The sequence below is a fragment of the Bactrocera dorsalis genome, chromosome 2, assembly GCF_023373825.1.
Source record: "Bactrocera dorsalis isolate Fly_Bdor chromosome 2, ASM2337382v1, whole genome shotgun sequence".
NCBI classification, from domain to species: Eukaryota; Metazoa; Arthropoda; class Insecta; order Diptera; family Tephritidae; genus Bactrocera; species Bactrocera dorsalis.
The window spans coordinates 93,123,996-93,140,894 of NC_064304.1; the positions used below are offsets into that span (position 1 = coordinate 93,123,996).

Consider the following 16,899-nt stretch of genomic DNA (forward strand, 5'->3'; position numbering starts at 1 on the left):
CTCCAATGTGGTAGACGACATAAAACAATATTTGCCCTTGTATGTCATTTGTTGTCAGTGCAGCAATCGGTATTGGGTCGCTAATGGGTTGGGGTGTACTTAAAGAGGCACCAAAAGTCAGCATGTGCATATATACACACCGCCATACCTAAAATACGATATTTACATACATACATATATACGTTTCTTCCAACTATGGCAAATGTGTTGTTATTTTAGTAAATGGTCTTGTTGTTTTAATCTTATTAACTGCTGTTGTTGCTGCCCACATATGTATGTATGCATGTATGTATGTACATATGTTGGCGCTGGTGCTACTGTTTTCGCATCGTTCCGAGCGACGCAAACTCTGGCTAACGCCGCTGAGTGCAGTCAATGGTCCGCGAATGCGAAATATTCTACCTACAAACAAAAATAGAGAGTCAAATTGTCAAACAGCAGACAGCAAGATAGAGTGGCATACCGGCAGATCGGCAGTTCGACACACTGACAGCTCAATAGAACATGCCTGCAACATATGGCTTTGTGGCTTTGAAAATAAAAAAAAAAACGCCAGAGAAAAAATACAATTAACAGTGATGCGGGTAGTAGGGCTGTAAACTGTTGAACTGAAATAAAACAGAAATTTGTGCAGAGCATTGAACACCCTGCAGGAAAAGAGCGAACCATTTTTTTATATCACTTTTTGATTTATTAATTCTCTGCGCAAAATCTTGCAGTTTTCAAGATCTGCACTTTTCTTTGAACAACTGGCAATCTTTAGTTTAATTTACTGCTCTCCAGCATTTGGCGAATCGAACACAGCTACGCCAACCGTCGAATTTTTAATGCAATATCATTGAAAGAGTCAGATAGCTTCCTCAGCTCACTCTTTGAGAGTGTCGAAGTAGTTCAAAGTGACCGAAAGATACATAGCTTAGCAAGAATAAGATAAGATCTTTTTTATTTTAGATAAAACCTTAACTTAGAATTTCAACGAAAAGAAAAAAATGAAAAAAAAAATGAAAATTGGATTTTGTAAAAGAAAAAATCCTTCGCTCAAGTTTTAAAGAGTTCCTTTTCAAAGACCTATGAAAATTTTATCAAGATCTGTTCTCGATAAACCTTGCCAACCGACTTCAAAAACACAGATTCGGAATATAAAATCGATTTTTTGAAACCCGTAAAGGTCAAATGTCATACAAATATCCTTCCCTCCCTCAAACTTCCTTAACCCAAACTTACTTATTCTTAATAACTCGAACTCTTGAATTAGCAATAGAAGTAAAATTTATGGAAGGAAATTTACGTGAACGTATGACTTCTCTTGCCAATTCAAAAGTTCGAGCTATGAAGAACTTCGAGTTAAGGAAGTTTGAGTTATGGAAGAAAAATAGTGTGGAATTTTTCTGCAACCATAATTCAACAAAATTATGCTAGTTACTGAACTATAAATTTGATAGAACAACAGGCAATTTCCTACAAGCCATTCATACATATTTATAGATATGTATACACTTAAGTAGATCCACATGTGCTATATGGATGAAATGGGGGATAGTATATTTCTTTTAATTTTCTGAAATTTCACTACATAAATGTATTCAAATTGAGTGTAATTGATGAGTGCGATCTGCAGTTGAGTGAGTGATTACACTCGTGCACATATTTATATAGATCTGCAACTGTGTGGAAGAGCAATGTGCTGAATTACATATGTACATACATGGATGCATACATATATACATACATATAGTAACCATATGTGCATACATATGTGATGGCTTACGTCCGGTCTGATTTGCAGGCGCAGGCGTATAACGGGAGTGAGCACTAAATACCACCGATCTCAGCAATTGAGTATTTACCGTAGAGTCGTTTGAGGGCGTTCCGCCACCGCAGGAAGAAAGCGATTGCCTTAGTAGACGCAGCATGGATGTGCACATCGAGAGCGTGTGCATTGAACGATGCTAACGGACAGTTTGGATAAAACGCTACAACAATTAGGAACACACGGGTGTGCAGGCGAATACTCGGACATAGGCGCAAGTGACTGATTAAGCTGAAAAGCTGTGTACTCGCGCAAACAAATTAGTGGGCCATAGCGGCGAGCGTGTTATGAGAGCATTTTATGTTTCTTTTTTTTTTAATTTTTTTTGTGGTTTGATCAAACGCTTGCGAGTATCTGAACGAGGAAAATATGGATAATTTCAAAAGCGTATATTCGTGTGGACTAGTGCGAGCAGAACTAGCGTGAACGGTTGAATATTTCGAGGTACGAATATAAAATGTTACGAGCTGTAAATAAGTTTATTGTTTTTAAGTGAAAAAGTGTTTATATGTAGTATACATACACAAATTTATATGTGCAAATATCAAGCAAAAAAAATCCTATAAAAAAAAATTAAATATTAATATTTTAGATATTTAATAAATAATTTATTATATACATATATGTATGGTTGTGGATAAAATAAAAATTAGTTTGTGAATAAATTTGTGGAATGTGGAATTTTCATAGTAAAATTGTTGAAGATATGCTGTACATAGCTTTTATATAATAAGTACATATGTATGTATGTATGTATGTATATATGTATGCATATGGGAAATATACGCATGTGTATATATACAGTTAAACTAATTAAATTTAAAATTACGTATTCTGGATACACAAAATATACATATATACGATAATAAAAACTTAAATCTGTGAATACCAGAAGCGCCTCTGTTTATAAAGAATTTATTTAAATCCAGCGAGAAAGCATGAAGCCGAAGACAGGAAGAGCACAGCGCACATGCCGCCATTAAAGAAAATCACCGGATATATGTGAGACATTTTAATTAATACTAAAAATGATTAAAAGAGCAAAAACAGACGAAAAAAAGTAATTGAAATGAGAAAAAACACATACATGCACAAACAGGAGAAGACATAGTGCGTTATATATTTTGTAAAATGTACATACATATGTATATAAATACCAAAAATTTACGTGTGTTTCGTACTTTCTTCTCATATACATATATATATTTATACATACATATGTACATACATATGTTGTATATTTAAGACAAACGCTCGTGCCAAATAAGTGAAAAGTTCAAAAAATCACAATCCACTCGGCGAAATCATGAATGAGTTAAATAACTAAAAGAAAAAGAAAGTCTTTCAAGTATCTGCTTAAGCAACAAAGTGCACGGAAAAGCTTTTGAAAAGGCGAAGAAAGTGTAGTGCGAGAAAACATAAAGCCTTAAAAGCGAAATTGCAACGCAAACGCAAAGCAAATGCCAAGAACAAAGACGTACATTGTTTCTGAAAAATTATATACAGTGAATCAAAAAAGTTTTGGCACGGGCGTTGTCTTTGCTGAAGAGCGTATGCAAAATTTAAATGAAAAATACTCTAACCAACTTTTAATACTAGCTTACATACATACATACATGCATATCATAATAAGCAAAGAAATATTCCGTTATTTGATAAGAAACGAGAAATGCATGTTAATACTCGTGAGTAAGTTATGTTTTTGTGAATTTTTGTTTTTTCTAAAAACCGGCTTATCGCTCTTGAGAAAGGTTCTGCATAAATTGTGGGTAAGTTACGTTTTTGGAAACATAAATTTGTTTTGCTCTATTCGGCTAATTATTAAAATTAATAATTATTTTAAAGTCGTACGAAATATTATAAGACAATACATCAACACGGGAAATTTATAACGTGAGAACAGATCTGGATGCCCAAAAAAATTCACACCACGTCAGAAACGAGCTGTTATAGCTGTAGTGACGCAAAATCCGAAGATTTCAGCAGTAAAGCTGCGTAAAGAAATACAAAAAAAAAAACTTTGACTCCCAAACTGTACGTAACACTTTACACAAAGCTGCTTATCATGGGCAAGTTCCACGACGTAAGCCATTCATTTACGAAAAAAAAACATGTGAGAGTTCGCCAAATTTAATGTTAATCAATCAATCTTTCTGGAAAACGGTAATATTTAGTGACGAATCCAAAATTAAATATGTTTGGTGCCGATGGTGCACAAAAAATTTGGCGAAAATGAAGCAAAGAGCTCCAGGAAAATAATATAATTCAAGACTATGAAATATGGCGGTGGTAACGTAGTGATTTGGGGGGTGCATTGCAGCTGGTGTGGGAAATCTCGTTATTGATGATAAAATGGATAAGCACTCATAATTGAAAATCTTAAAGGAAAATTTATTTCCAAGCTTGAAAAAGTTGGGTTTAAGTGGGCAGTCAATCTTGTTTCAACAACCCAATGACCAGAAGCATGCGTCATATCTTGTGCAAGAATGACTTATCTACTTTTGCAAGCAATTAAAAGTACCTCCAACCTAACTCTAAAGAGCATATTTGGCAGCTACTGGAAAAAATACGGACTCACCATATGTATAACATCGAAGGATTCACTTAAAGAGGTTATACGTACAGAATCGGCAAATATAACTACTGAGCAGACATTGGCAGTTATTCAGGCCAAAAGAGGCTTAACAAAATATTTGAATTAAAAAAATCGGATTAAAATAAATTTTTAATTTTTTTTCATGTAGAATCTTTAATATTTTTATTATAATTTCACTATCTTTAAAAATATGTAAAACATGAAATATCATTTAGTTAAATATATAATGAAAGTGTTGAAATTGAAACATGTGAATATTAATACTTTCGCAAATTCAAAGGGGACCTGTAATTTTTGGATAAACATTTAAGTTTACGGTATGCCTAAGCTCATTTGATTCACTGTATGTACATATAACTATACTTGTATATGTACATTTATGTTTAAAAGTATATACATATATATGTATATGCATATACAATATTCATGCGATTTTTTTTCATTTTGCGCGCGAATATTCATTCATGCAAAGTTTCTACACACAGCTTTCTATACCCAGCATATACATAGTACTTGTATGTACTCGTATATGCCAGGTGTGGTATATATGCATGTAATGCAGGTGAGGAAAGTAGAACGAAAAAAAAATTTTGGTGAATTGTAGATTTTTAGCACAATAATTAAACTGTTATAATTTTTGAAACCTTAAAATTAATAGTAATCACCTAAGTAGGTATATAGAGTGGCTCCTAGTGCTTTAGGAAGCCCATTATGAAACCACGGAGACTAAAATCCTTCACTCTATTGTCTCCTCTCTGAACCACCCCGTGCTTCTGATGAAGTTCAGCGGTGCGTAAAGTTTTATCTGTGCAAACTACGAAATACCGTCAAGAGCCTTACATTTACAAATTAGATGGAGATATAGTCTCCTTTTCTTCTAAACACCTCCTGATAGCTTCTACAGTAGCCACTCCTAGTCTGCTGGCATGCCTGCCAATTTAATAGTGACCTGTTTGCCTCATACTATAGTTCTTAAGCCATTCCTTTTGAATTTTAATAGTCGATGTGTACTTTTTGAATTAGTAGATTGCCTCCAACTTAAACTCCGCTATATTTATAACATATTTATCGATTAAATATGTACAAGTAAGCAAATTCAAATAAACTCCCACTATTCCAGGGTCTAATTGTAGGGTGTGCCTGTTCCGACTAGCTCATCTGCTTCACAGTTACCAGAAATATCACTATGTCCTGGAATCCATTGCAGGTTTACCGTAAAATAGGATGTCAGATCCATTAAAAGATCTAAAAAGCATTTCTTCACTTTTTTTTGACGATATCTTAAGGGATTTTAGTGATTTTGAAGCTGCTTTGCATCTGCAAATATACTGCTTGTTGTGAGTACACTGCTTGTGGGAACAAGGAGGGTTTCTTTCATTGCTTGGAGGACACTGCTGTGGTTTGGTATACGGAAGGCGATTTTGGCGTCTAATTTCGTCTGGAAGGGAGGGAGGGTCACATTAAAGATCGAATTTGAGTTTAATTCTACCGTATTGCGAAAATTGGTGGCATTGCGTAAAAACCCGAGTTTACTAGGTATCTTAGAAACTCCCTTATTACTATATATTTATATTATTTATAGGCAGGATACCCTTAGTAAAAAGCTGACTTCGCTGCCTTTTGTTTAAGAAAAAGTTTGTTGGCCATATGTACATATGGTACTACATCTTGGTAACATTTCTAGACTTTAAAAATGACAATATATTCTCCCCGCTGACTGCAGAATAATTTCCTGCAAGGTATTTCTTGTTGATTTCGTTTGTATGAAGTGTTTATGAAAGATCGAAAATATGAATAAATCTCGCGTTTTGTTGTGATTTTTTTTATGAATATTCCACGCAAATTTGTTTGTATAAGATAAATTAATATACATATACATATGTATTATATATTCGAACATAAATATGTTTTAGATATATTCGAAGCAAATTTAGTTATATTAGTTTTATAAATTTCCGTTTTATAAATTGAATAAATTGATCTAAATTGTGTAAACAAAAATTGTAAAATGAATTTATTTATGAAGGCTTGCATAAAATTTAAATAGAAAGCATGTCTAAATTTACGCCAAACTGGTATAAGATTCTTATATTTTAATACAAATTTGTTTGCTTGATTTTGAGAAATCATAAATTTTTATTAAATTCTCCAAATGCAATTTAACGTTGTAAAATTAAACTCATTTAATAATTATCATTATTTACAATTCAATAAATTTCTGATAATGCCTAATTTACATATAAAAACGTGAAATAAGCACGTAGTACCAATAATGCTATGCCTTTGATTTCCGTTGGTTTAATTTCAATTCGAAACCGTGTCAAAAAAATAGAATTTTTTGTATTTATATATATGTATATTAAATGTATATATCCAAAGGTATGAAGGTTGAAAATGCAATTAGGAAAACTTGCATTAACGCCATAATAATACTTGTATATTTTTAATACATATATATGTATATGCATATATAGATATATAGCTATACTTATGTATGTAGGTATTTTTGAACATGCGCTCGATGAAGTCATTACAATTAATATAGTGCAATAATATCACAAACATACACACTTGTAATTTTCATGGAATTTTATTTGAGCCAATATACTTTTTTCTGAAGATTTGAATAATCTCACGTAAGCTTATTTATTCAGGTTTCTTGTGTATTTTTGCACTTCCTTACTTTACAAAATGCGCTTTTCCGCCGGAAATGTACCAAGTTTGCCATATCTTATAACAAGAATTCTAATTTATTATGAAAACTACATCATACTGGAAGTTTGAAATGTCATGTTTTAAAAATAATTTTTTATTGTTGGCGGAATATGATTATTTTATGCAACGTTGGCCTTCAGCCTTAGCGCTTAAAAACATTTTCTTGAACTCAAAAAAGTTATTACAGGTGAGGTACATATATTATACGGTGGATGTAGAAGTACGTCAATGTCTAATTCATCCAATTGTTTATACTTTCTATGAACTTAAGACACGTTTTGTTGAAAAAATAAAAACAACATTTTCATTCATTCTTCACAAGAGCCAATGACAATGTTGATATGGAGACACTGCTTGGATGACAGTCGATTAAAATTTCTCTATCTATCGCAACTCAAAATATAGGCGCCTTAGGTTCAGTTCATTGCATGCAGTCCACTGGCGACTGGTCTCTAAGGTGAAATTATGTCTGGATAAATCCATCACCGAACTTCTCCTATATTTCATAATGTACGTCGTGATATTATACGACAAATGTAGCGTACTCCTACTTTCGAGCTGCCTCCGAACGAGTCAAGTACTTTTTTGAGCATTTTTATTCCAAAATTGGGGTGTGGTCTAAAACTGGATAAACAATATGTTTGCTCAAATTTTAAAAATTTAAAAAAAAAAAAACCTCCAAAATGTCTTTGTATGGCATAAATTGTTTAACCGCTGCGTACATGCACTGTACTCTCACATAGGTATTCAAGTACATTTGTTTACTCCCACATACCTCAATTGTACCCTCCACTCTTTCGTTTTGTTATTTATACATATGTATGTTCTATAGCATTTCGCTGTTCATTCAATTTGGTTGCCACATTTATGGTTTTGCTTTGTGTAAATTCAGCACAATCCAACTACAAGTGTATGCACATATTGCTTGTTTAGACAAAATTCGCACAAAACACTCTCTGGTTGGTGTGTGTGGACCCGCACACATATATTGCCACACACATATAGATATATATATAGCAGTAGTAATTGCGTTAAATTGCAATAAAACAAATCAACTGAATCCCTCTTCTTTTGTGCATTTATTTTGATTTCAGATTGCGTTGATGCTGCCTGCTTTTAAACTGATAAAACGTAATTTTCGAACAACTTTTAGTGTGTCTATTGTTTTGCATTTGATTTTAGTTAGAAATTTAGCAAGCTTAATTGAATCATTGGCTATGGAGCGAAAATTTTGCTTTCTCATTGTTGAATACAAATTTTATTGCTATGGAATGTTTCTTAAAATTTGAAAATATTCGGCTTTAGTGATGAAAATTGAAGGTTTTATTGGCTAAATTTGAAAAAAATATAAATTAAATTTTTTTTTTCAGCCATTGGTTCAAAAAAGTCTTAAAATAAAGCCATAACTTTAATACCTAAATTTATGCTTCGAAAGTGAAGATTTCTAATTGTTATCTCTAAAACATTTTGAGCCAATAAAATGTTTAATGCTGGTCATCCCACATCATTTGATTCTTTGCGTTATATCTCGTACCTTCCACAAAGTTTCAAACAGATTTCATAGAAATTGGTTTTGGATCATTTTAAGTTTCCTTAAATTTGTTTAGTAACATAAATTAGATGACATATATTTATTAATGAAAATTTACCGGATAAGTATTGCCATGTTCAAAATAGGGATTACTGGGACCTTTCCAAACTTACTACCTAACCCTAGATTGATCTACATGGTTGTGATCGCCACAGCCTAATCCCAAATTGATCTATATGGTTGTGATCGCCACAGTTTTCTTGCTGTTGTCAACTGTACTTTTCAGTGATGCCACTTGATGATCATAAACCGGAAGTAAAGCCATAGAAAAGTCAGTTTCGTTGTAAATACGGTGGGCGGTTGGCTTTATGTTGCAGATTTTCACAGTTATGAAAAGATTGATGATGAATGTCACTCAGTTAGTAGCCGATACTTAACACATTGTCCACCATAGATAATAAAGGAGATGAAAGACGTTGTTTAGGACAGTGATATCTTTTTCGCGAATTAGTATTTATCTCTATACGAAATTAGTTTTTGCTGGTTTGAAATATTTCTTCTATACTCGATAAACAACAAAACCCATTGAAGTGCATTTGTTTAGAGAAAAACACTCGTCCACAAATTCTATCGTTTTTTGGAGGCGGTTGCATTAAGTTTTAGAAACGTCTATTTGATGGGTAAATTTATACTACAAGTAAAAGTCGAAACTATTAATTTGTATATATGTATATAATATGTATGTATATCTTCTAAAGATTTTTCTGAAAGAAAAACTAAAAAAAAAATTTAAAATCTTTAGTCTTCTATGTTCTAAATGCCGTTCGTTTAACACGAAGAAAAGTTTCCCTTCACAGATATAGTAACTAATTTCCTAAAATCCAAAAATATATATTTTAATTGCGCCATTTTATAACATTATGCATTTCCTCTTCCATCCATCATTACAGAAACCTTTGAGAAGCATCAACAAATCTGTCATCAAAGAATTTGACAGCTACATTACCGCAGATAAGGCAGAAGATCCCGAGTAAATAAATCCTTCAACAGCGATTGAAGCGCGACGCAACCGCAAACCGAAAAGTAATCAAAAGTACCAACAACAGTGCCACATATACATTTAGAGATTTCCGCTCGAAAGGTGATTGTCGCAACAGATCACGCCGGGGATCAACGCAGCCGCGCAAAGTGATCAAACATCAAACGTCGATCGTCGAATGATAAACGGGAAAAACACATGTTGCACTCGATCGCCAGAAGTGCGTGCAAATGCATAGAAAATAACAAGAAGAAGACGAACAACAACAACTGTGACAACTGGTAAAATAACTAGGAACAACAACAACACTGCGATAAGCACTAAAGCAACAGCAATAAATTAAAAGCAGAAATAGAGAGTCTCAAATTAAAAGAAACTAAAGTGGATTTCCGGTGAATCCAGAAGCCGAAACCAGCACAACAACAACGCACAGCGCTTGCAGCATCCGCATGACAAAACCATATACACCGCACATGTGTCAACGTGCACCCCTTGCGAGGTATTTACAAAAATAAACAGGCGGGTGCAACTAAAAATGGATGCAACACGCGACATAGCTACGAACGCACCAACTGCCACAACAGCCACAGCAAACACAAGCACATTGCATGCAAATTGTATAGCAACAGGCAGGCAAAGCCACTCGAGACGCTGCTGGAGCAAAAATATGGCTGCCACAGTCATAGACGCTGCCGAAACGACAGCGAGTCATAAACCACAGCATAGTCGCATAAATTACAAAAATAGATATCCACGCCAGAGTGGAGTTGCCACGGCAACGTGTAGACGCAATGCCACAATCAGTAGCCACCTAGACACTGTCGGACGTACACCGACACCGACAATGGGCGCAGTTTCGGAAGTACTCAAAATTATCTGCCTCAGCATTTTGCTGTTTTGTGTACTCAATACACCGCACACGGTGTCGGCCAGAAAGCCCACTTCGCAAGAGCTCAACGATTACGACGATGCGATATTCGAGGTACAAAAGCGTAGCGAGCAAGAGTTCGGCACTGAGACGGCAGTGGAAAATGGCGATATCGACAATATCGAGAGCGATGATGTAAACGGCACGCTTAGGAATAATACCAACGCCACGAACACGGATGGCAGCGAAACGAAATCACCTACTGATTTCGAGCCACGTTTCAAGAATTCAAAATATCTGCCGAATATACTCTCCAAACCTTCCGGCAGTTATATACAACTATCGTGCCCGGCAACTGGCCGACCGGAGCCGACCATAACATGGACGCTCAATGATACAAAGATCTCACGACATATGGGACGGGTGCGCAAGGTGAAATGGGGTATACATATGGCAGATGTGGTGCCCGAAGACTCAGGCATATACAAGTGTCGCGTATGCAACTATCTCGGTTGCATTGAGCACGCAACGAAATTGATCATTAGTGATCGTGTCAATCACAAACCGATTATATTAAAAGCGCCTATGAATTTGACATTGGCGTTAAATGCAAGCGGCAACATGGAATGTGTCTACTTGTCCGATTTGCATAGCAAAAAAACCTGGACATTCACGCCTTGCAACAAAACAGCCTGCTCGGCGAATACTACATTTCTGAAGAATGTGGAAGACGTAGATATTTTGAATTTCACCAATGTGACGCCAGAAAACGAAGGCTGGTACACCTGCGTCGAAATGAACGGACTCGGTCAGTCGCATAGCAGCGCCTACCTGCGCATTCAAGACCCCAGTGTACGCGCCATAGCGAAATCTATGCACGGCTATGAGATATGGGGTATTGTGGCCGTCATGGTGCTGCTCGCATTGGTTTGCATCATCTTCTTCGTGTATGTGCTGCGTAAAGTTAAGCACGAGAAGCTGCTCAAACAACGTATCGAAACGGTGCATCAGTGGACGAAGAAGGTGATTATATATAAGCCGCCGAGTGGCGACTCCAGCGGCTCCATGGACACTATGATAATGCCGGTGGTGAAAATTGAGAAGCAACGCACAACTGTGCTGCAGAGTTCCAACTCGGAACCGGCACCATTTAATGAATACGAATTTCCATTGGATTCCAATTGGGAAATACCACGCTCACAACTGATACTGGGCGCAACACTTGGTGAGGGCGCTTTCGGACGTGTCGTCATGGCCGAGGTTAATAATTCCATTGTTGCCGTGAAGATGGTGAAGGAAGGCCATACCGATGATGATATTGCCAGTTTAGTGCGCGAAATGGAGGTCATGAAGATCATTGGCAAACACATCAACATAATTAACCTGCTTGGTTGTTGCAGTCAATCGGGACCGCTCTATGTGATTGTAGAGTTCGCGCCGCATGGCAATCTCAAGGACTTTCTCAACAAAAATCGACCGCTTGCTGCTGGCACACTCAAAGATTATGGCGATCAGCAACATCAGCTACCATTACCGAAGCACCACCTCACCGAGAAGCATCTCATTTCTTTTGCTTTTCAAATTGCGCGCGGCATGGAGTATTTGGCATCACGTCGCTGCATACATCGCGATCTGGCCGCACGCAATGTGCTCGTAAGCGATGATTACGTCATGAAGATAGCGGATTTCGGCTTGGCACGCGACATACAGGACACGGACTACTATCGTAAGAACACCAACGGTCGCTTGCCCATCAAATGGATGGCGCCTGAATCGTTGCGGGACAAATTCTACGATTCACAGAGTGACGTCTGGTCATATGGCATATTACTGTGGGAAATAATGACCTTCGGCGCACAGCCATACCCCACCATCATGTCAGCGGAGGAACTCTACAGCTATCTGATGTCCGGTCAACGTATGGACAAGCCACCAAAATGCTCGCTGAATATTTACATGCTCATGCGACAGTGTTGGCACTTCGATGCCAGCGCACGTCCAACCTTTGCAGAGATTGTCGAGAACCTCGATAAGCTGCTGTTGGCCAATGAAGATTATCTGGATGTGGCGGTGGCGAATCTGGAAACACCGCCCTCGTCAAGTGACGACGAATCGGACGTTGAGTCCCTACGCTATCACTATAAATAAGTTAATAAACCGTTAGTCTCGCATGTATATGTGTATAATTTATAGGTTGTATATACATAATTAAATTTAAATGTTAGCTTCGGGAGTAAAATACATTGCTCACCACAATACTCATAAAAGTTAGCTTAAGTCTACGAAAGTATTTCAATACTCGTGCTGTTGCGAGCTCAAATTAGTATATTTAATTAGTTCTAAGTATTGTAATATGGACTTTAGCATTAAATTTATTAATTAATATAGATTGTAATGAAAACATAATATTTATATAACACTTCTAAACGCTTTCAAGGCAAAGTTGTAGAACCAAAGGCAAAATACCAAAAATTAGTTAAGTCATAGGCTACGACCCGTTGTGCAATACTCGTGTAACTCGGCAAATCGGCAGCTCAGCATAGTTGTATTAATATTTATTTTATGTTTGTAGATGTTGTTACGTTAGGGTGGTCATATTTTGTGTGAATTTGACCAAAAACTGCAAAAATAAATAATAAATATGAGTTTTCAATTCGCTTAAAACCTTTCGACTTACCGACTAAAAAATAATTTAATTTATGTAAAATAATGCGTGCTTGTTAAATATGGTAACGTCGACTTATTCGTTCACAAGAAGAAAATATATTAAGAACCACCCTACATTGTATGGTATTTTTTAGATTTAGAATAGTTTGTAACCATAGAGTATCTCGCACCTAGATAGAACGAAACAAACACTGAAGGAGTAATACAAATGAAATATCTTGACAAAATCGGTTTAGACACGATGACAAGTAAATCCTGGAGCCATGGACATTGGACATTGGAGAATAAAAAATAGGCATAAATCAAATGTGGAGGGATTATCACGATTTTATTCACATACCACTTTGTATTGAATTCCATTTCAATATTTTGCGTTTGCTCTGAAAGTAAATCTTATTACAAGAGGACAGTACCAGATCGACTGAATAAAAGTGCAATTAAATCGAAGACGATTTTGTTTCAAATACAATAACATTTTGTATGCCTCTTCAAGTAACCACACACACATATCAAGTATAGGCCAAAAGCATTACTAATATTTCCATTAGCTGTCTTCGAAATCTTTGCATATAGCGAATCGAATAAACCACTGGCATAAACTATATAGACTGGCATAAATCCAATAGACTGGCTTACAAAAAAGTAGAAAGGAATAGAACCACTTTAGGGAAATTTCAGCATACTCTCTGAACCTGGTGGTTTGTCTCACATACAATTTATTGACAAGAGAGCAGAGTCATGGCGTGCAGCGAGTGTCGCATTGGAAGCGATTATTATATATTTGTACTGAACTATAGTATTTTAGTGCCTTCTATGTTATACTATAATTATATGTATACATGCAAACATATATGTATACATATGTATATTTTTACTACAAATTACTATACTTTTTTAACAAATAAGCAATTCAAATGTTTAACCAAGTACTCAAGCAGGAGTGCAGAGTATAAATTGATGTATGTAGTAAAAAGTCGAGCAATAAAAATAAATATATGCTTTCAATGTTGGTTGTTTATGTATCTAACTAAGTGGCATTCCATGATATATCCGAAACTATGTATGAAAAAGAATTTATGCTTTATTGAAAGACTAGTGCAGAAGCCTTCGAAAGTGATAAAAAAGGATGAAATTCATAGAAAAAAACGGAAACGGTTTATCTCAATTTCCGGCTATGAGCCATGAGTCCTATAGAAAAATATTATAGGGTAATGAAAAAATGTATATTTTTGTATACAGACTTTTTTCACATAACCTCAAAATTGATGGGAAAAATTCAAATAACTCAGTTTTTGGGTTTTTTTTACCCTGTACAAATTTTTTTCTTTCAGGAATTATGATCCTAAAGTTCCAAACACACTGTTTTTGTATTTAAAATATTTATTTTTTCCTTCTTATCGAAAAATCCAAGTTCAAACAAAAATTCTCAAGTTAAATATCAGAATTTTTTTAAGTGGAATATGTTCAATTGTTTGGAAGAGAAGGGCTCATGAGAGAAACTGATCCTTATTGACTTACAAGATCTAGTTTGTACAAACTTTGGTCCACTTTTAAGCGTAATGGTAGCCACCACATATTTTGACAGCCGATTTCACTCTTCTCAGTTTGCAATCTCTATTTCTAGCTTAATGATCCCTTTTTCGAGGAGAGATTAGAAGTGAACTCGGAGGTATTCACCACAACACGTAATATCAGATTTTCTAGTACAGAGATTTTATAATTGATAGCCATAAAAATTACCCTCAATATCAATATTTGATGCCGCTTATGCTTAATATGGTTTCACTCTCTTAACAGCAATGGAAAATAGCAAACTCTCGCTCGATAAAATATGTATATCTATGTATGGATAAATAAATTAATAAATGAATATTTGTCTAGCAAATGTGCTCATATATACGAGTTTGTTACAATTCTTAATGATCCAACATTTCCGGTGCACTTAAGCGCTCCATTCCCGTCGCGCTTTTGCGTGTGTTTGCCTGCTGTGCGCTGCACGTTTCTACTTCAACTGTTTACCTCTCTAATTAAGTCATTTACATTTTCTTAAATAATTAATTAAATGGACACGCGTGCCGTCGGACCACTCTTGTGCAAGCACAAACGGCATACCTTTTTTTGTAGAAATTATCAAACGATATCTTCGTTTCGATTTTTTATTGCTACGGTGCGGCTGCCAGTTTTCCGCACGTGGATATTTGCGTGGGTTAGACATAAGATCTTCGTTTTATTTGTCGGCGCCAATGATGGACGAGATAAAATCATAACTTGCGTGTGGGCTTGTAAACCTTTAGAAATTTATTAATTAATGTTTTTAAGAACTTGAGTTTGATTTTGGTTGATTTACAGTTTAATATTTCATTTCTTGATCATCTTTTAGGCGAGTGCGGAAGGGTTAATATCCGTTCGAATTCTACGACTGATATTTAATATCCTTTTTTAAGTTGAATGCGGATTAATAAACATAGATATTTTGAGTTAGTACCTTACTCCTTCGTTGACGATGCTTTCATCGAAGTTTTCTGACATGTTCCGAAGATATGTGACACCTTGAGGTGATGTCGCATGATTTAGAGTAGAAAAAACATGAACTTCATAGCTATAAGACCCGTACAAATACAAAAGTTTCCTTAAAGGATTTTTGATCGATCAGTTTGTATGGCAGCTACATATATGATATGGTGATCCGATCTGAATATTTTTTTCGGAGATTTCACCGATGCTTAGAGCAATAACCCCAGCCTAATTTTGTGAAGATATCTCTTCAAATAAAAAGTTTTCCATACAAGCACTCGATTTCGATCGGTGCATTATGCTTGCACTGCTATCTAAGCAATTTTTTCGGAGATTATATTATTGCATTAGGGAATAATCAAATGCCAAATTTCATGCAGATATCTCGTAAAATGAAAAAGTTTTCCATACAAACATTATATATTGACCGTTCCGAAAAATTAGTAGCTTCATAATGAGAAAAGGGATGGCGCAAAATTTCAGTTCAATGTTTCAAAAACTGAGGGACTATGTCGTATATATACAGACGGCCATGACTAAATCGACTCAGCTCGTTGCGCTGATCATAAGTATATATATACTATATACTTTATAGGGTCGCTAGCGTATCCTTTTGAGTGTTACAAACGTGGTCAACTAAATATACCCTGTTCAGGGTATAAAAACGATGGCCACTGAGGATGTTATGTGTTTAAAATCAATTATGGTTACTTTTGAATATATTTAATTACCATTCAAGAGAACAAATTAGATCTTTTCAACAGATAAAAAAATAACTAATAAAAATCCCTATATAGAGATATATCAGCTCACTTATCAAATGAAGAAAAGTCAATAACCAAGTAACTTACAAGCTCAATCACTAATACAAAAGAAATGAGAGAAATAACTTTCAGGAAACCTGTTGAAAAAGGCATTATTGCATGAGAGGGCGGTCATTTAATCACTTTGACAGGCAATTTGCATATCTGTTGAATTGTGGCGGCAACGCGGAACGGAGTTGTTGGCAGCGCTAACTCATCTAAGCCACCAGCCTGCACTTAACTAGTAAACAACAAAGCCATGCCTATAAATTCAATTGGCGCATATTGTGCAACAAAGCCACAGCGCAACAACTTCCACAACTCTATGGTACAACAACACGGTACTGCTCAGCGCA

General features: G+C 35.5%; 1 protein-coding gene across 3 annotated transcripts; it reads left to right on the forward strand.

Moving 5' to 3' along the window:
• The first annotated feature begins 1,836 nt into the window (after positions 1 to 1,836).
• On the forward strand, positions 1,837 to 14,231 carry LOC105230841 (fibroblast growth factor receptor homolog 1). Of its 3 annotated transcripts, XM_029552297.2 has the most exons (3): positions 1,837 to 2,254; positions 2,740 to 2,812; positions 9,603 to 14,231. In XM_029552297.2, the coding sequence occupies exon 3, from the start codon at positions 10,227 to 10,229 to the stop codon at positions 12,705 to 12,707; it is 2,481 nt and encodes an 826-aa protein (XP_029408157.2). In that variant the 5' UTR covers positions 1,837 to 2,254; positions 2,740 to 2,812; positions 9,603 to 10,226; the 3' UTR covers positions 12,708 to 14,231. The 3 variants fall into 3 exon arrangements, with proteins under 3 accessions (XP_029408157.2, XP_011210131.2, XP_049303844.1); XM_011211829.4 differs by lacking the exon at positions 2,740 to 2,812; XM_049447887.1 differs by lacking the exons at positions 1,837 to 2,254; positions 2,740 to 2,812 and adding an exon at positions 2,886 to 3,579.
• The last annotated feature ends 2,668 nt before the right edge of the window (positions 14,232 to 16,899 follow it).